General features: G+C 47.1%; 2 protein-coding genes across 3 annotated transcripts in view; both read left to right on the top strand.

The window, feature by feature from the left end:
- The window catches only part of CADPS2 (calcium dependent secretion activator 2), a 315329-nt gene extending 314690 nt beyond the window's left edge, over positions 1–639 (top strand). For both annotated transcript variants that reach the window (XM_032193226.1, XM_032193218.1), the window contains one exon: positions 451–639. In XM_032193226.1, coding sequence (XP_032049117.1) covers positions 451–621 — 171 coding nt within the window. In that variant the 3' untranslated portion in view covers positions 622–639. The remainder of the gene's footprint in view (positions 1–450) is intronic.
- Positions 640–7865: 7226 nt separating this feature from the next.
- Positions 7866–10262, top strand: FEZF1 (FEZ family zinc finger 1). The gene is made up of 5 exons (XM_032203968.1): positions 7866–8291; positions 8442–8663; positions 8810–8944; positions 9248–9380; positions 9976–10262. Exons 1-5 carry the CDS (start codon positions 7866–7868, stop codon positions 10260–10262), a joined length of 1203 nt encoding a protein of 400 aa, XP_032059859.1.
- The last annotated feature ends 10284 nt before the right edge of the window (positions 10263–20546 follow it).

Raw genomic sequence — 20546 nt, forward strand, 5'->3', positions numbered from 1 at the left:
AAAAAAGATTGTTTACATATTCATGATCTTGAGGAGCTTGAGCACTCAAACAAAACTGTTTAGCACCACATCTATCTAAGCTTGACAAATATATTTAATAGAAAGCTATTTTCCTTTCCTATGAAAATTGTCAATGATTAATCATAACTGGAATTGTTTTATGTGGATCCAGAACCACTGTCACTGACTGCTACATTTTCAAGTTAGAGAAGTCACTTTGAGTCTATCGTTTTCACAGAGTTCAAACAATTTTTAAAATGAAGCTTATAGAAACCTCACATGGCCCAGAGTCTAAAAACCACAAAATCTTTAGCAAGTTTTAGATGATAAATCCGTAACTGTAGGAAGAATGAAGCTGCTCAGCTGGCATGCTCGAAATAGCCAGTGTATAGTAGAAGATGGCTTGAGGCTTTTCCAAGTCCAACCCAGGATGTTTTGTTTCTACTGCAGAAAACCTACCGGGACTTCAGATTGCAAGGCGTGATGGAAGGAACGCTGAACAGTAAAACCTACGATACTGTCCACAGCCGTCTAACCATGGAGGAAGCCACGGTCTCAGTCACGGATGCAGGAGGACTTCAGGGCATTACGATGAAAGACAGTGATGAAGAGGAAGGATGATACTAATTCACCAGATATTTGGAGCTCTGGGGTGGTGGTTTGAGGGTGGGGGGTGGTGGGGTAACTTGTCCTTGTAGTTGCTTTTATAGTTTTGCCTTATGATGTAGGTGCAGAAATGTAATTTGCTCCATTTTTTAAAAAACTGAAAGTAAGATTATCAGAGGAAAAGTGCCAAGAACTTTTTGAGAACAATGGTTGTAGCATATTGTAATGTATAGCTTTGCTTAGGGCTGTGAGAGCACTGGCATGGAGTTTGAGTTCCAGTTGTGATTATGTTTCTTCCCCTTCTGTTTGTTACCATTCGTTCTTGTATCTCCATCGAATATTGATGTCCTGTTCATAAAGCAAAATGTATGGCTCACTTAAAACACAACTATACAGGAAATCATTCTCAGAATAAGTCAGTGCCCTAGGTAAAAAAAGAAAAAGAAAAAAAAAAGAAGTGTATTTTCCGATTTAGACTTTGTTTACTTTTTTGTGCTTAATTTTACATTATTATGTGCCGTGCATTAAAAATTTTAATCTTGGTTCTTTGTATTTTGAAGTTGGTATTTAAGTGGTAGGACTTCAAGGTCAGTCAAACACATGCAAACTACTTATGAGTGTTGTTGTGTCTATTCATTTTGCAAGTTTAAAGATATCTCATCATGTTGGATGTCAGTAAGCTTGCCATCAATGTTTCTATTTCTGTGAAAAATTTCAGGCAATAAGAACATTTTGTCGTGACCACTTCTGTATCTATCCAAGTTTGTATAGAATTCTACAATTAAAAGATGTTTTCAATATTTCAAACCATTTGAACTGTTGTATGATTCCTCATGAGAACCAGCTTTTTTGAAAGAATGCATTCAGTTTATGTGGTGATTACAGTGAGTATATTGGTTTATAGAGCAGATTTATACAAATAATGTATAAAAAGCCTACAAATATCCAAGGGCATAACGCCTTTGTAAAACAAAAATAAACAAAACAAAAACAAGAACCTTACTGACAGATGAACAGACAGTGCCCACTGCCCATTTTCCTATGCCTTCAATGTGAGTTAGTAAGAACCCAAATTTTCCTAAGTTAAAACTCACAACTTACAAAAAATTGAGTTGTGTTTTGTGTTTTTTTTTTTTTTTTCTTTTTTTCTTTTTTTAGAGCGAGATAGAACATGGCTAGTTCCTGGATGTGTGTAGACAAAATCTGAGGGAACACAGAACAGAAGCATTATACCTGAAGAAGAAAGAAAGGGTGCTGAGCTCCTTATCGAGCCCTGGTGTTACACTTGAAGTGAAGGGCTTTGCTGCTGGACTTCCTGAGGATCTGAGAGGTGCACATGAAGTTTTCCTGCAAGAACAGGCTGTAGGACTTCAGGGTGTTCTCCAGTAGAGGTATTAGGAGACCTTTAAGTCTCACAAGAAGTGGAAGTGGTATCAAAACTGGGTGCTGCTGTCTTTAGCAAGTTGCTAACAGCATCTGGGTCTGGAGTGGAAACTAGAAATGCTGGGATAGAAGTGGCTGTTGTCAGCACAGCCCAGGAGGTTGTGGGTGCAGCTCTTCTCCAGCTGAGGGCTGACCTGGCAGTAACCCAGCTGTCCAGCCCTGACCACACTGTGGGAAGTGCGATGGGTTTGTCCTCTGTCCCAGGCTGTAGCTCAGCTACAATTCTGTGTCTGCTTGCCCATGGACCCAGATGATCAAGATCCTGCTTCTGTGGATTGCCTTCAGAGATGCCCAACCATAACAAACCTGATGGTGGTCTGAAATCAGGGTTGCCACCAGCAACCCTGCTGCCTGCCTGAGGGTGGTGGGGTCCTGCTCAGACAGCCTGGGGAGTCCCCCAGCTCCCTGTCCCTCAAGTTTCAGCTGCCCCTCTCTGTGCCTTGACACCATCTTCAGGAAAAAAAATAAAATAAAAAAAAATCCATGAATTTTGTGTTTTGCAGTGGGTGGCTCAGATTTCATGGTACATGCTGCATGTATGACCCAGACGTCCAGCACTTTCGTATACAATTTCATCTGCATGCGGTATTTACATGATGTGTCTGTCAGTTAGATAGAGGTGAGTGAAGAAATGGAGGGGGAGAGAAAAAAAGAGAGAAGGAGAGAAGGAGAGAGAAAGAAAGAGAGAAAGAGAGAAAGAGAGAAAGAGAGAAAGAGGGGAAGAAGGAAGGAAGGAAGGAAGGAAGGAAGGAAGGAAGGAAGGAAGGAAGGAAGGAAGGAAGGAAGGAAGGAAGGAAGGAAGGAAGGAAGGAAGGAAGGAAGGAAGGAAGGAAGGAAGGAAGGAAGGAAGGAAGGAAGGTAAAGAAACCAAAGATGCTGTAACCAGGAGGAAGTTACAAGATGTTTGCAGTTTTGGATTAACTAACTCAGAGGTGAAATCCAGGGTAAAACACCATTAGCAGGGCAGCGCAGCAGCCATGGCAGTAGGGCAGGTACTGAAATGGCAGCACTCCAGAGGTCGTTCCCCTCCTTATTAATGCACACACCTCACTAACCAGCTGCGTGAGGCCGCGGACCGAGGCCAGGCGTGGGGAGGTCGGTGCGCACCCCCGCGGCAGGGCTTTTCCCACGGTTTTAGGGGGGCGTTGAAATCCCCCGCACCCCCCCCCCCCCCCGAGGTGTGCGGCCGTCGGAGGGGAGGGGAGGGAAACGGAGGGAGCCCGGGGGGAGGCCAGGGGAACCTCCGCGGGTTTTGGGGCGGCTGACGGCAAACGTGGCCCCATCAGCCGGCGGGACCCGGCGGGTAGCAGCGGGGCCCCAAAGGGAGAGGGGAACTCGTTTCGTGCCAACCACAGGAGCTGCCCGCTGGGACACCCGCTGGCACTGCGCCCCTCGGCCTCCCACCGGCAAAACCAGAGGCTAAAAGCCCCGAAGCGCTCGGCTTTAGGGGCAGCACCGCTCCCCCGAGGGCTGCCCCCGTGGCAGCCGGGCACTGGGGAGCCTCGCCGGGCGCAGGGGCGGGGATGGGGCGTTTTTATTACTATTGTTATTTTATTTTTAAAAATTTTTGTATGTGTCCCCATACTTTTGTAATTCTTTCCTCGTTTCTCCCTCCCTGTCGTCTACCGGGCCCGGCATCCCAGCAGAGTTTTGCCTTGCTCCGGGCAGAAAAAAAAATAAATAAAAGAAACAAAACCTAAAGGAATCGCTGCCGCTCCTCTCCAGGAATCTTAAAAACAAATCTCTTCCCCCCTCCAAACCAAAGGGCGCCAGGCGCTCATTTAGCGGGAGCGGGGCTGGCCGTTTGATGAACTGGGAAAGGAACAAGCACCAAGGTGTCACTCATGGTTCCAGCTGCCGCTGGCCCCTCCCAGCCACTTTCGCCAAGGGCCCTTTGGAGCTGCTGACACCGCTGGGTCCCCCCCCCCCCCCGGGCGGGATGATGAGATTAGGGGCAGCGCTGCGCTCCGCAGCCCCAGCGCCCGCACCAGCTCCAGAGGGGCACTTGTCACCTCGAGTCCCGGCTTTTAAAAGCTTTTTTTCCTTTTTTTTTTTTTTTTTCTTCATTTGCACCAGTTCGCTTGTCGGTTTCGAGGGGGTCCGTGCAAGAAGTAGTGTCAAAGTTTTGGGTTTTACCTCCACCAGCACTCGTGTCTGGCAGCTCGGTGTCAGCCGATTAATTTTGTGATGGAGTTGGTTAAAAAGGAGAAGGCTCTGTCCTCTTCCTTTCGGGGGTCTCGTACGGGGGGAAACCGACACGAGCTCACTGCCTGACAAGGCTGTGCATGCTTCCAGAAAGTATATATATAGCATATATATTATATACTAATATACCAATATGAGTATGTAATACCAACTATATACTAATATATAGGAATAGCATATTAAATATATACCATATATATATAATATATATGTGTTTATATATTTATATTACGTATATCTCGTTATTTTCTTCTGGAAGACAATGTCGGGAGCCCCGGCGGCGGCAGGCTGCCAGCGGCGAGGATGTCACCAGCGCAGGGACGGCAGGGACGGAGCTGGCTGGCCCCGCTCTGCTGGCCTCCCCCCGGGTCTGCTCCGCTCCCCCTCCACCCCCCCCCCCCCCTCCGCCCCAAATCGGCTCACGTTTTGGTTTCCCTTGCAAAGACAACCCTGGGTGAAGTGGAGGGCTGGAGTCGGCTCTCCCCGTCGCGAAGCCGGCTGCTGGAGGACGGGATTTTTTGGGCACAACGAGCCCCGGCTTCTGAAACGGGCCCCGGTGGTAGGAGGGCCGCGGGGCGTTTTTAGGGGAAGGGCACTAACATAGAGTCGGGTCACCCGAAACCGGCCCCAAGCTCGGCCGGAGGCCGGAGGGCTGCGCCAAACGCTCCCAGGGAAAAGCTTAATACGCGCAGCAGAAGGTTAGCGAAGTTATTATCCTTTTCAATTCATTTTTTACTTAGAAACGCAATGGAATTATTCATTTTATTAAGGGGGAAGAAATTAAAGATTAGGCTTTAGGCGGTGTTTTACCTCCCTCTAATCGCCTCTGGGATCGGATTGGAGTAATCCTGACGAAGAGATGAATTCGCCGGTGCCTCGGATTTTGAGTGCTTGCAGAGATCCGTTATGATCATAATGCAAGTGAGCAATATCAAGAACATAGCTTAGGAGCGAATGAAACGCAAAACCGATTACGGGGAAAAAGAGAACAGCAGCTTTCCCGGGCGGAACGCGAAATCAACTCGAGGCCAAAGTTTTGCCCTTAATTCCTCCGGGGCTCGGGCACTCGAGCCCTCTCCTTCCCCCCTCGGAGCCCGCATCCTGCATCCCGCATCCCTCATCCCGCGTCCTGCATCCCACACCCCGCAGCCCTTTTCTTGCAGAAAGCCAGCGGCCGCGGGTTGCTTTCGGCCCGGCCCCGGGAGCATCTCCCCGCACCAGCAAAGCCGCAGAGAGCCGCGGCTCGGCAGCTTCATCACGGAGCCTAAAATAAAATAACGAGGTCCCAAAGTGCCACGGAGGGCTCGGGACGGGACGGAAAATATGGATTGGCATTGATTTGCTGTGCTGCGGGCAGCTCCAACACGGGCAAAACGCCTTTTCTGAGAGGGAGACTTCAGAAAAAAAATAAATAAAAAGGAAAAAAAATGGTCTTTTAGATCGTTATTTAATAACCAGTTAGGAAGGTAAGTTTTCCCGTGTGCTACGGAAAGCAAGCGAAGCGTACCCGTAAGGAAGCAACGAATAACCGCGCTCCCGCTTCTCCAAGAGCGTGTCTCCGTTATTAAGGAGGCCGGTGTAATTGTAATGGCAGGGCTGTAATTGCTGCTGTGGGATATTTACCCTGCTCAAATGACACTACATATTTTACTTTCAAACACATGTCAAAAAGTCAATCCCAAAAAGACCAGTTAAGAGCAAGCTGTTAACGTATTAAGTATATGGGATTTGAAGCCTCTAAAACCCACTCAACAATAATTCCCTTCTTCAGCACCAATCGAGAGGAAATTTGCCTAGATTGAATTAAACGCAAATTGCTCTGAAGGGGGAAACTCTCCTCCGGCAGGCACCACGGAGGAGATGCGGGATGCTTGGACGCCGCTCAGGTGCCCCCCCGGTCCCCCGGCCCGGGGACAGCGGCCTCGCCGGGGAGCAGCAGGTAAGGGGCTGCGGCACCCCGACTCCCCCAAGCCCCCCAGCTCCGAGGCACCCGTTGCGGTCCCGACCCAGCTACCGTGGGATACCGGGGGCTCGGCGGGTGATGCTGGGGACTGGGAGCACTTCTGCCGTGTGCCCCAGCTTCGTTTTGGGGGGTGGGATTGGGGTGAAAGTACAAAGCCCCTCTGCTCTCGGCTGTCCTTGCTCTTTCCCTCGACCGCCCCGCTTCGCTGTCCCCATAAACAGCTGGGGCCCGTCCGGAACAGGGCCGTCACGGCTGGCCTAAATGCGTGGGGAGTACGCCTGTTTAGGTGTATACGCACATAGAGAGTTGTATACATGCGCATATATAAATATATACAGTGTTATATACATATGCAGTGTTATATATATATATATGTATATGAATATAAAAGGATGTGTATTTCTTTTTATACCCATACCCATCCGAAGCTTTCGGTATTTGTGTTGTGCGTTATTTGTGGACTGATAAACTATACCTAGCGTATATGAGGGTTACTTTATAGATACATATATACATACATATTTTTTTTCCGAATTTAGAGGCACTCCCTCCTCGTGCCCCCTTTTCCCTCTCTCCCCCATCCCTGGTCCCCTTTCACCCCTTCTCTCCCCCGCTCCGGGTTTGGCCCGGGTGGCTCCTGCACCCCCGCTCGCTGCTCTCGCCGTCTGGCTGCCGCAAGCCCCCGGCTCGTGTTGTGTGCTGTGTGCTGTGTGCTGTGTGCTGTGTGCTGTGTGCTGTGTTTTCCTAAAGCTCGCCGCCACCTGACCTCGTTCTCGAAAGCGGCGAGCAGCCCGGGAGCTGTCCCAGGAGCAGGGCAGCCTTCTCCTCCCTCCCGCTCTCAGACACGCACCCGCACACCCACGCACAAAGAGAGCCCGGGCTGGGAAGTGGCGAGGAAGCAAACGGTTTCCCCTCCAGCCGCCGCCGCTGCTGCACCTTGTTTGACAAACACCCCGGCGCTTGCCCTTGAATCGGGTTTCACATCCCTGCTTAGCGCTTGGACAATGATTTCAGATGATGTCACTTAAAGCCAAACAAGAAAATTGATCTCGGATTTGCTTGGCCTCTAAAGCCTGGTTAAGCAGATTGCAAATAATAATAATAATAATAATAATAATAAAAAGAAAAAAAAAACTACGAGGGGGGAGCGAGAGAGAGGGAGGCAGAGGGGAGAGGCGAGGAGCGGAGAGCCGCCTCCTTCACTGGGCGGGGGAGGCGCGGGCGCCAATGAAAAGTAGCCGCTTACTGGGGGGGAAAAAACTTTTCCTGTTGCCTGTTGGAAGCGAATTGAGCAATTATCTAGTTTACCTTCTCCTCTTGGAAGTTAACGATTGGCGAGATCTTGGCTGCGTTATTGACACAACACTTTCTATTGATAGAAATAAGTAGCGATTGTCCCGAGTCATTGGTGCGCCAAAGTAAACTGTGATGGGCTGGCATGAGTCCACTGGACTGAGAAGGCTGGTTCCGCCGGCGGAGGCTGTGGCGATGGTGGCGGCGGCGATGCTGCTCTCCTTCCTTGCAGCTCAGTGACAAGAAAAGGGGGAGAGAGAGAGTGAGAGGCACGGAGAGAGAGAGAGAGAGGGGGGAAAAAAAAAGAGGCGTCTACCAAAGCGGCTCAAAGCGGGCGAACAAATGCAATCCAGCCATGGACAATAGTGGCCACCACACGGCGACCAAAATCCTAGCGACTCCTCCGGCCAGAGAAAGCCTGTCTGCGAGGAGCACCATGATCAGCACGCCCAAGCCCCTCGCCTTCTCCATTGAGCGCATCATGGCGCGGACGCCCGAGCCCCGCTCCATCCCCGTCCCGCAGCTCCTCCACGGCTCCGCGGCCAAAGGCGACCCCAAGCACCCGCTGCACCTCAACTCCTCCATCCCCTGCATGATCCCCTTTGTCCCGGTGGCGTACGACCCCCTGCCCAAGGCGGCCGTGGCCGGAGCGGACCCCAGGAAGGCTCACTTAGACTCCTCTTCCTCGCCCTCCTTTAGCTGCGGCGATCTCTTGAACTGTGCCCTGAGCTTGAAAGGAGATTTCCCCCGCGACGCCCTGCCCTTGCAGCAGTACAAACTGGTAAGACCCCGAGTGGTCAATCACTCCTCCTTCCACGCCATGGGAGCCCTGTGCTATTTCAACCGAGGCGACAGCCCTTGTCACCCGTCCTCCGGTGTCAACATCCACCCGGTGGCTTCTTATTTCCTCAGCTCTCCCTTGCACCCGCAGCCCAAGGCGTACCTGGCGGAGCGGAACAAGCTGGTGCTGCCGGCCGCCGACAAGTTCCCGGCGGGGGCAGCTTTCAAGGACCTGTCGCAGGCTCAGCTGCAGCATTACATGAAGGAGAGCGCTCAGATCCTCTCGGAGAAAATCGCCTACAAGACCTCGGACTTCAGCCGCGGCTCGCCGAGCAGCAAGCCCAAAGTTTTCACCTGCGAAGTTTGTGGAAAGGCAAGTAGCGACCCTGTCCCCCCCTCCCCGGCTCCTCCTTTCGGTCCTTTTGCTGGCTCGGTTGGTTTGCAAACGACGGCTCGGGCTCTAACCGCAATTTTGTTTATTTTTGTTTTGTTGTGTTTTTGTCTGCTTTGACTTTCAAGGTATTTAACGCACATTATAACTTAACTCGCCACATGCCGGTGCACACGGGAGCCAGACCCTTTGTTTGCAAAGTTTGCGGGAAGGGCTTCAGGCAGGCGAGCACGCTGTGCCGGCACAAGATCATCCACACCCAGGTGAACATTACCCCCTTCCCGTACACCGAATCGGGCCCCGTCACTTTTTTTGGGGGGGAGCTCGGCGGCGCCCGACCCCTCCGCAACCGCAGAGCCCGGCCGGGGTGGCTTAGCCCCCGCTTTTGGGGTGATTTCGTTTGCTTTCTGCGACGTGGGGCTGAGAGCCGTGAGCCCTCAGGGCGAACTCCCAGCACTCAGATCAGCACCCCAATATCCAGCACCCCAACACCCAGCACCCCTACCCCCACCCAGCACCCCGACCCCCAAAAACCGCCGCGCCTCGCGTTTCTCTCCCCCCCTTAGGAAAAACCCCACAAGTGTAACCAGTGCGGCAAAGCCTTCAACCGCAGCTCGACCCTGAACACCCACACGCGGATACACGCCGGCTACAAACCTTTTGTCTGTGAATTTTGTGGCAAAGGATTTCACCAGAAAGGTACCGGCCGCCGGCCCCCTCGCCCTTCGCTCCCTCCCGGCCGGCCGGGAGCAAGCGGCGGGACAGTTTTCGGCGGGGAGAGGGTGGGAAGAACTTTTGGCTTTTAATTCCCCTTAGCAGAGACGTGGGCTTATTGGGAAGCATCGCTAGCCTTTTTCTTGTGGCCTCGGAGTAGGGAAGAGAGTAGTTTTTGGGGAGCGGGGGGCAGCAACACGGGGCATTCCCGGGCAGCTTCGCTCCCTGCCCTGCCCGGCAGCGGCAGCCCTCGGGGCTCCTCGCCGAGATACTGGGAAGGCTAAAGCCGTTTTTTAGGCTTTTATTTTTGGTGATTTCTTTATTTCACCTTTGATGCCATTTTGGCTTATTCGCTAATTCCCTCCGTGTTTGTAAAAAGAGTGGGGAGGAGAGGAAGGGGGCGGCTGTTTGCTCAGAGGCTCGCCAGCATTTTCTGCTGAAGCCGGGCGCAGGGGATGGAGTAGGGCTGCTTTTTTGGTTTTCTTTTTTTCCTTTTTTTTTTTTTTTTCTTTTTCCTCCATTTCTTAGCACCCAGTTCTCAGCGCCGGCTCCCTTTTGCCCTTCTTGTCTCGCCCCGCAGGCAATTACAAAAACCACAAGCTGACCCACAGCGGCGAGAAGCAGTTCAAGTGCAATATCTGTAACAAGGCTTTCCACCAGGTGTACAACCTCACCTTCCACATGCACACCCACAACGACAAGAAACCCTTCACGTGCCCCACCTGCGGCAAAGGCTTCTGCAGGAACTTTGACCTCAAGAAGCACGTCCGAAAGCTGCACGACAGCGCCCTGGGACTGCCCCGGCCCCCCACCGAGCTGGGGGGCCCCGACCCGCCGCCCCCTCCCGGGCCGCTGCTGCAGCCGTAAGGGCCCCGCGTCCGCCCCTTTGCATGCACTTGTTAAGCGGTTTTTGTGTATTATTGCTCTATATCGCCACTGTTTTACGGGACTGGTTGGTTCCTCTTTTATTTTTTATTTTTTAAAGACTTTTTTTCGTTGTCGTTGTCGCATCTCAGGTGGAGAGATGGTTTAAAAAGAGAAAAAGAAAAGCGCCAAGCCAATTTCTGCGGTATTTATTTGGGATCTGTATTACCCGAGCCGGGAATGCTGCACCACTTTAATTATTTCGATGTATATATATTTCCAGTGTGTTGCTCCTGCCCCGTCTCCGCTGCCTGCCGGTTATCCCCCCACCTTCTTGGTTTTCTCCTCTCCCTCTCCCCTTGAATATCGTATCTATATGGACAGAGCGGGTTCGCTGTGTACGGATTTGAAATTTCGGTTTAACTCTTGCACGTGAGAACAAAAAAAAAAAGAAAAAAAAGAAAAAAAAAATCTTCTTGACCTGGTGGCAATAAATCCTTGCACCCGAGTGCGCCCGGCGGTGGGGAGTGTGGTGCAGGGGCCAGGTCCCCGAGTGCTGTTCCCTCCCGCCGCCCTGCCAAAACACTGAAACAACCGCTAAAGGCTTTAATTAAGAGGGGTAATTAGTTCGGATTGATCAAAGCCGGGTTGTTATGTTATTAGCTGCTCAGCGGACTCTGCCAAGCCGAGCCCTGAAAGCGGAGCCCGCCCGCCAGAGGCAGGAGGGGGCTGCCGGGTTTGTGGCTCCCTCAGGGTGGGACGCGAGAGGGGCACAGAAAATGGATGCCCCCCAGGATGAGCATCAGCATGGAAGGTTTGGGGGCCCGAGGACAGCGGGGGGTGGTCCCGTCGGGAGTCCCTGGGGTGCCCTCGGAATCCTGCTGTTGCAGCACCCTCAGCCCTGTTCAGGTTTGGGCTGTAGGGTAAGGAGCAGGATGAGGTGGTTGTGAGCACCCTTCAAGCGTTAAATCCATGAGGGAAGGGTGGAGGGACCCTCTTGCACCCCTCTCTCTAGGCTGCCCCTTGCAGGGGTGTTTGCAGCATGTGGGTCCAGCCCTTAGGTTCAGGCCAGAGGCACCTGTCTGCCCGTGTGGGTTTGAAGGAGGCTGAGATGGGGGGTGAGCCTTCCTCCTTTCACCAAGCTCGGGTTACTGAAGTAACCCTTCCAGTACAGGGCTGTACCCATGAAAAAGCAAGTCAGCCAGTACAGGGCTGTACCCATGAAAAAGCAAGTCAGCCAGATCCCCACAGCATCCCAAACTGGTGAAGCTGGGAAGACCTGAGGGGGTGCACCAGAGCCCCAGCTCTTGGTCTGTTTCCTTCTGAGCTCCTGGGGAGAGGAAGCCAGAGTAGAGCTCATATGACCGGGCCAGGGGTGGCGGTGACTTGGGCAGAGGGATATCGGTGTGGCCGACCACGGCCACCTGGCCTTGTGCAGTGTTAGGACAAAACCTTTCCTGGGCGAAAAGTGGCCAGCCTGCTTCAGGGGTGGCTTTGGGGGTGGCAACAGCCTACCTGTACTGAGGGTGCCCTTGTGGCTGCTCCCTGACATGCCCCCATGGCCCAGCCCACATCCATGGGGCAGCTCCAGAGGCCTCAGGGCAACGAGACTCAGGTGAACCTGGGTACCCCCAGGGCTCCTCCACTCTGCCCAGCTCTGGCTTTTGCTGCTGGAGGAAAGGAAGGGATGGAGGATTGGCAAAGGCAAGGGCGGTCTGTGGACTGCCATGTCCAGCTCTCACCCAGTCATGTCTCTTCATAGCAAGTTCACAAGAAGGATTGTGTGTGTTCTAGCGGGGACAAATTCCTTCCAAAACAGCTCAGTGACTGTGGCACTACTGGATCCTCTTCCTTCCGTGGTTGCCAAGGCAAACTTCTGCAGTGTGCAGTGAGAGGTAAGGTGTCCCGAAGGTCCCACTGAAATTACGTGGGTGTACCATTTCTGTGAGCCTCTGCTTGTCTGAAAGAAATCAAAGTTGCAGTAAGACTTACTTTTCTAATTGCTCAGCAAATGTCATGGTACAAGATACCGCAACTAAATCAATAAGGTGTTAAGTATCTTTATTTACAGCTTTTTTTAAAAAGAGTTCAAAGCTACCCAAGTGCTAAAGGTGTACTGTAACTCTCACAAAAGTATTTCATTTCATGATGAAAGAATATACATGTAAATATAAATATGTGATAAAACCTGACCACCTTCAGAAAAGCATGTAACATCTGTCTCAAATGAAATGTCTACATTAAGTCTCAAAACACCAAGAAGGCTGTGTGCTCTGCTTACCCAAATGCCTGGCAATTCTTCGCTCCACCTTGTTTCTTTAGGCTATTTGCGAAATGCTGGGAGAAACGAGGGCTCAGGCTTCCTCGGGCAGTGCCAGTTTGTTTATCCCTTTTGTATGATTACAACTGCTGGAGAAGGAGAGAGAATTTCTGATGTTGCCTGACCATAGGCATTTTGCAGGTTTATACTCAGCAGTCATTATTTTCCCTTCCCTTGTGAAAAAGATCTCCAGCCACCTCATAATCTGAGTTTTTCCGTGTCTTCCTGATGCAAAATGCTATGTCGCCGAGGAACTCACGTGCATTACTGACCCCATTTTGAAATGGAGTGGAAATGAGGTACTCTAGTTTTATTCCAAGGTGAAGTAGAAAAAGTCAGTGATGGGCATGGATAAGTGTTTCTCCTTCCTAGATTTCTTGAGGTAAACACTACTGATGTGGGACTTCGCAGGCAGATGAGGATAGCTCATTTGTTATTTTGCTATACAGAACCATGCCTGTGTCAAAGGCTGGGATTAAAACATGTCTCAGAAGGCCTGCTCAGCATTACCTTTCATTTCCTGTCTTTCAAGATTAATCTCAGGTTAAGTGAATTTCTAGTTAATGGTCAAAGGCAATTCAACGCTGGTGAAATCATCCTGAGAGACAAAAGCTGTAATTTCATATACATCCAAAGCTCACAGCTGTTAACAGCATACCTTACTGAGAGGACTGATATTTTTGTTTTCTCTCTCTTTTTAAAAAATTGTGAATAATTTTGACAGAAGAAATGGAGTCACCTGTACCTAGATAAAAGGCTATATTTCCTGGTGCCAGCTTGCCAGCCAGCACTATTGCTGTGATGTCTGCACCCTGCGTGGTAACTGGTCACCTTCATCCTGCAATTAGTGCTGGGAGGACGAGGGCACTGATATATCTGGATCTGATAAAAACAGGGCTGTAGAGCTGAGCATTAGCATCCTCTAGACACTGTAGCCCACCCAACCTGTTAATCACAGTAACTTCACTTTCACACTGAATAAAACAGAGACAAAGCTGGTGCCTGTGGATCTCTGTAGCTGAGAACCCTTGTAGAGGAAGAGCCATTGCCCTCTACCCCATGCCCATGATTTCTCAAATGGGACTGAGCAGAGAATTACTTCTGTGCTTGTCAAATGCTACAGTTAAAGTGTCAATACTTAAAGTACCCTGTTTCTGAAAGAGCAACCAGAATTACTGAAGCAGCCAAATGTCCATCATGTTAAAACAAAATACAGCAACAGCAGGGTCTTCTTGCAGAGTCAGGTACAAAGTTCTTTCTGAAGAAGAAATGGTACTGGCTTTGCCTTTCCACTGCTTCATTGGTGATCAACCCCTTCACTTCCTCTGCAAAGACCTTTGTTTTTTTGTAAAAAAAAAATCCATGCATATCAAAAAGTAAACTAAGCACAAAGCTACTCAAAGTCATGTTCCCATTCACAGGCAGATGAATAGAAATCCAGTGTATCCCAAGACTGCCCAAATTGGTATGGGACAATATCTAGCTAAGGGAATATATATATATTTTTTCCTTCTTTATTACCACAGTGGTGGTAATAGAGAGACTAAGCAAAGCATGTGAGTCCGCCTGGAGCCAGCTGGCATGGAGGTGTGCTGATCATAGCTTAGTTCCAGAACAGTTCATTCAGTCAGTGCTTGAAAACCAGATATGAGAAAGCTCCTGCCACTAAAAGCAGCAGTGGCTTCAACTCCTGTAAAAGCAGTGGTGGTTCTAGCTCCATACCAGGGCTGTTCCCCAGGCTGGATCACTTCTGGTCCATTACTCGGGGGTCACACAGCACAGTGCAACCAGTGCTGAGTGGCTGGATGCCTGCTGGAGCTGCTGAGTGCAGAATGCAGCCTGAGCTAGGCTCTGTGTGTGTCAGAAAGCTGTCATTTTGCTCCAGTAATCTGGGGCTCTTTAAACCATACAAAACTTCTAGTTTTAAAATGTGTCGCGGTGTTATAAAGGGCGAGTTGTGTCTATTTTTTGTCTTCCTTTGAAGCTTTTATAGAAGTTATTTAATGTCTTTACTGTTCAGTCCCTGTTGTAATTGAATCCTTGCATATTTGATTAGGCACAGTATTAAATCTGATAACCATGACTGTGGAAATAAAAAAAACCCTCCTAACTTTCTGCCCTTGAGATGGCTCATATTTCACCACCATCATTATGTGATTTCTAAGAAATCATCTTCAGTTACCAATCAATTTAAACATATAGAGAAGCTGTTTCTATGGGCTTAAATCTATGAAAAAATAATACATAATAAGTTTGATTCTGGGTGGAAAGTTGAAGTGATACGTTGAATATGTAAGCATGAGCAGCTTACCCAACTGCATGGGTAGAATAAATGTTTATTTTCAGGCATGGAACTGCTGGATTCAGTTACAGACTGACACGGCATGTGAGAGAAACCTTGATTTATGGTACTTCAACTCAGAGGGATTAAATACAACTGATGACACTAAATAAACCTTTTCAAAAAAAATTCTAAAATATCTCTTAACCTCTCGGTATTACCAGGAAACATCTGAAGAGTTTATAGATCTATATGAAATGTTGCCTAACTCAACTTGGAAAGAAATAATCTTGAACAAGAACTTTCTAAATAACAGTAATGAAAAACTCTTGGATGATAAATACTTTTAGATGATTTTTTTTTTTTTCTGAACAAGCAAGAATTTGTATGAGAAATTAATTTCTGAAGTTAAACAAAATCTGAACCACAACATGTCAGAAAAAAAAAAAAAGGCTTTATAACTAGAGCAGGTTTTGATCCTTTCTTTTTCTATATTCACCAGAAAATACAAAAGATTATTTTGTTTTTAACCTACTAGATTTTAAAGGAATAATACATCGACTCCTTAAATAAGTGATCAAAAATATTTATGAGGAGTGCAAGAATCACTTTTTTTTTTTTTTTCTTTTTCTTTTAAGCTTGCCAGGAAATACATTAGTCTACACACCGTAAATAAGGATACATCTTAAAAAAATATTTCAGGCTGCTGTAATTGAATACTAAAAGCTAGGGGCCAATGCTTTTTTATATCTAGCAATGCTCTTGCATCCAATGAAACTGGAAAAATAAGAAATGAATTTGATGACATTTTTCTGTTTATGAGAACATTTGACTCCAGTTTGAAGAGATACATTAGCAAAGGCTAGAAAAGTTAGGTAAAGACCAAAACAAATTGATAAATACATTTGTGGACAACCTATAATTATTGCGGTTTCACATAATGAACTCATGGACTTCTTGATTTGCTAGTCCTAAGAAGCAGAGACACCCCCCCTACAAACAGTATTTCTTCTGTACTTGTGGAGTGTGCTGCTTTTCTAGGTATTTTCTTCTCAGATGTCTTTGGAAATACAGTGTACAGCTACAATTAATATGAAAATGTTAACTTATGTAAGCATTATAATTAGAGCAAAGACCAAATTACCTGAAAATGGTAACTCAGTCTCTGCTCTAGTTATACACTTTTCAGTTTTCTTGAAAAAGCAGCCAGAAAAATTGCTCTAAATCCTCCCTGATGCTGAATATTATTGCACATCATGCTGAACTGTAGTGAAAGTTACAGCGGCCAAAGAGCTACTTTAATTTATGCAAGTGAAGGAGTACATTGCAGCTGAGTTACGTTTACTATATTTAACTTATGTCTGCCTCTGTGCTAATTACAGAGGCTGCTACTTTGTAAGACACTTTGATGATTTTTTTTTTTTTTTTTTTGTAGAAATGATTTTGGCCAATTGATGTTTATAGATCTGCGTAGAAGCTTACAAGTAGACTTTGATAAAACATTAATATGAGAAAAAATTGTTGCTTTGGAAGGAATTTTCCTGAAACCAGAGATAGCCAGCTGAGGTAAGGGAGAGTCTGCAGGGCTGGGTTCTTGTGTGGAAGGTCAGACTCACACGGAGCCATCCCTTCTACTTCATGTCCTTCCAAGCACTTCAGTGCTTCTGTTCCATAGCAGAAACCAGGTGCTGCAGAGGCAGCGTGCCTGTTTGGGTCTTTCTTGCTCTGTCTGCTTCTGTTCATGTAAATGACAGTCATAGCACCAAGGAGTGGATGAGGGGGTTTGCCATGGACCCTAGGTCTCTGTCTAGTTGTCTAGTTGTTCCAATTACAAGTGTTTGGTATCAATATTTTGTAAGAGAACCATCCATTTTAACTTGGATTAAATAAAAATGATCTAAGTATGGTTAAGCAAGTCACAGTCAGAAATTATTTAAACATGGGTATCAGGAATCTCAGGAGTATTCTCCAGTCCACAGGCTGTTTGCTATTTTAGATTCTGGGAATAAATTTTTCATTCTGTGTGATTCAGAAAAGGATTTTTTTTTTTTTTCACAGTACTTTTGAAAGATGTTTCTTTCACCCCAGTGCAAAACGAAAATAAGCTCTGTAATTATGTGATTGTTCGCTATCTGGCATTCCTGTTTTCCCAGCCAGTTTTTCTGGTCATGCTCTTTTTACGGGCAGTCTGCTTTTTTTACAGAGTTCCTAGCTGGGAATTTTTCATTTCCTAAGGAGTGTGAAGCACCAACTTGTAACGTGTCCAAGGACACGGTCTTGCCCAAGGTTTCGATATGGTAATTCTCTCTCTCTCTCTCTTTTTTTTTTTTTTTTTTTAATCAAGTGTTTGCCAAACACCACATGGAGTAATTAGGTTATGAATCATTTATTTTCTCTACTTTTGATTTCTTTTTAGCAAAGTTCCATTCAGAGTAATCTTGTTCAAGGCACTGCAAGTCCAATCAGCCCATCAGCCTTGGGCAATGCCTACACATACCTTGGGACATCTTAACAGGGAGCAAATGAACGTGAATGTCTACCTTTTGTATGCCGTCAAAGGAGAGACATAGGTGTTGTAAACAGCATGAAAAAGGGATTCAGTCTCTCTCATGTCAGGTATTTCCTTCCTTGCAGGTAGTTTGCTGTTCTTGGAGCAACCTTTTGAAGAAATACAGTTTATGAAGTCTTTTTTTCTTCCCTTATTAATGCTGGGAGAACAAGAGTAAATCCCAGAAAATGGTGCTAGTGGCCACTTATGTAAAAATTTGGTGGTGAAGTTGCTTGTTCACACAGCAGGAGAGTGGAGAGCTGTACTCTGCTTGGCTGGATTGATTCACAGCCCCAGTGTCATCATCCTAGGAGAGAATCCTAGTTCCCAGCCCATGGATCACACTGAGTGAAAGCACTCCACATGCCTACTGCTTTGCATCTGATGTGAAAAAATTGATGGGACCAGCAGGACAGTAAGCCATGATGACTCCTCATCTGCTGTCCTGGATCAGGCTTTCAGAGGGGACCAAACTGCTATTCCAGCTCAGTGTCCTGACACAGATGTGCTGTTTTCAAACAGCCGTGGAGGCAGGCATGGAATCCGTTTCTGCTGCTTCACGGGCGCATGTGTGAGTCACTGGTTGCTCTGTGTTGTTCATGCCTGGCTGCAAAGTCTCAGCCTAAAGAAGGGAGATGAAAGATGTTCTCATTTATGGTAGGCTGGCCTGCTTGTTTTTGACTTTCTCCGTGGATTTGGGCACAGTTTATCATGTGATATGTAGGCTAAGGGTTTTATATGCTGGGTGAGATGAATTCTGACAATTGTTAGGTTTTATGAGTAGGCTTAATTCTCGTTTGAACCCAGTAACTTTTAAGACCTCTTAGTGCAAGCTGGAATGACTCTGAAGCCTCTGGTTTCATCTATATACTTGTGGTGGTTTTACTCAGGTGGGCAGCCGAGCTCCACCACAACTGCTCTCTCACTCCCCCTCTCCTCAAAGAGGAAGGGGGAGAAAATACAACACAGAGAACTCGAGGTTTGAGATAAGAAAGGTTTAATTAAAGGGAAAGGGAATGAGAGGAAAAAACAGAGACAAAAGAAGCAATCAGTCCGCGTGGAAGCACAGAGAGAGGAAAAATTATTCTCTACTTCCCATCAGCGAGCGGTGTTCGGCCACGTCCTGGGAAGCAGGGCCTCAAACGCGTAGTGGTTGTTCAGGAGGAACAGCCCCCTCCCCCACGAGAGCCCCCCCTTTTATTGCTGAGTGTGACATCAGGTGTTATGGAATATCCCTTTGGTTGGTTTAGGTCAGCTGGCCCAGCAATGTCCCCTCCCCATCACTTGCCCACCCCCAGCCTGCTGGCTCTTGGGGGCTTGGAAGGAGTCCTGATGCTGTGCCAGCACTATGCAGCAATAGACACAACACTGGAGTGATATCAGTGCTGTTCCAGCTACGAGTGCAGAGTACAGCACTGTGTGGGCTGCTGCAGGGAAAAGGTGACTCCAGCTCAGACAGACCCAACACAATACTGATGAGAAGACTTTACACCTTATCAAAGTGCCTGGGCAGATTGTCCAGAAAACTGTAACTGTTACAGGCAATGCCAATGCAGTTCCTGTTTCCAGTAGCTAGCACAGCTGAGGGAACAGAAAAGTTCTGGTTTCCATGGTGAAAAAAACCTAAACTCCTAGGAGACTTCTGCTGTATCTTCCAAAAAACAAACAAACAAACAAACAAAAAAAAAACAAAAAACCTCAGAATTATTTTGATTTTATTGAATTTTTACAACAGCAATTGCTTGGAATAATCAAGAAACCTGTCCTTCATTTGTTTATGAAAATAAAAAGCTCTTCCTTTAGGTGGAATTTATGTTCAATAATTGCACCTTTCAGGAAAATACTATTTGAAAATACAGTCCCTGGAAAACAAGTAAATAAGAAAATTTACCTAGCCAAGGCTATTGTAAGCTAATTTGGCTATATAAACCTTCACATATTTTCCACTCACATACAATACTTTGGGTTGTGTGAAGTTGCATAACAGGGAACGCTTCTTGCTTTATCTGTGAAACATCTGCAACAAGTGCAGACAACCTTCTTGACACTTGGATACCTACCAACCTCTTCAAATGTTTGAGAGCCATCGTACCCCTACCTTATCGTTGGGAAGCCAAGAGGAGAGGAAGCATTAGGAGTAGTCTCATTGGTCTCGAGACTGCTGGGGCTGGATCAGGGTTGAAGCTGAGACCTAGAAGAGCTGGTGGCAATGACTGCAGGCACCCTTCTCTGCTTTCTTTACCTCTTCCCACCACTGGCAAACTGAATTAACCAGCAGCCCATGTACCAGCACAGACTCACTCTAAATCATTTGACATCTTCTCAGTGTGGCAGCTCTACCTGTAAAGGCTGTGATCCACTTGCCATGAAGAACCATAATTTGGCGACCCTTGATCTCGAGCACTGGGGTTTCTGGCAGGTTGAAATATTGAAAAGCTACTGTAAAACTATAGTAATTATAATGTTTTAATAACAATGATGGTCTCTGGAGTGTTTTAGGTAATTTTTTTTTTTTTTTTTTTTTTTTTTTTTAGAAAGTGCTGTCTTACTGAGAATGGAATTGGCATCTTATTTAAGTGAATGGAAGAAACTCTCTCCTTTGAGTCAGACTGATCAGATAAGACAGTTTCGTAGGTGATTGTCTTGTGTTATCAGAAATCTAAAAAAGTAAAATATGGTTTATGGTACCTTAGCTTTAACAAATGATTTTGCATTCCGATGGGGTTGTTATAACCATCAGGAACACCATATCCCAATCGATCTTTGCTCTCCAGTATCATATGATTTTACCTTATTACTGTTTTAAAAAATCCAGTTATACACCACAGTATTCTTCTTTCTTGTAAGAATGACTTATTCATCATAAAGAGCAGAAAATCTTTGCCATTTAGATAAATATTTTAATTGCCTTCTCAGGGTTCATCTAATATTGAAAAGCACTCTGTTATTTTTATTAAAATAGCTTATTTTCATGTAGAGATCAGGCAGGAGTTCCTTAAAACTTAGAATTTGCCACCAACTGAAGGTGGCACCAGCATGAAATATGGGTATTTGAAAGCTCATAGTACAAATATGCTGAAATATTATTTGCATTGCCACTAAATATACATTCATCAACATTCATCACATGATCTTCAC

The sequence above is a fragment of the Aythya fuligula genome, chromosome 1 (genome assembly GCF_009819795.1).
Source record: "Aythya fuligula isolate bAytFul2 chromosome 1, bAytFul2.pri, whole genome shotgun sequence".
NCBI lineage: Eukaryota > Metazoa > Chordata > Aves > Anseriformes > Anatidae > Aythya > Aythya fuligula.

Bases quoted from the DNA above. Each gene is read 5' to 3' on its own strand.
- FEZF1 (XM_032203968.1), top strand. From the start codon at position 7,866: ATGGACAATAGTGGCCACCACACGGCGACCAAAATCCTAGCGACTCCT. The intron at 8,292-8,441 runs GTAAGACCCCGA...TTGCACCCGCAG, and splicing joins CCTTGCAGCAGTACAAACTG to CCCAAGGCGTACCTGGCGGA. The intron at 8,945-9,247 runs GTGAACATTACC...TCCCCCCCTTAG, and splicing joins ACAAGATCATCCACACCCAG to GAAAAACCCCACAAGTGTAA.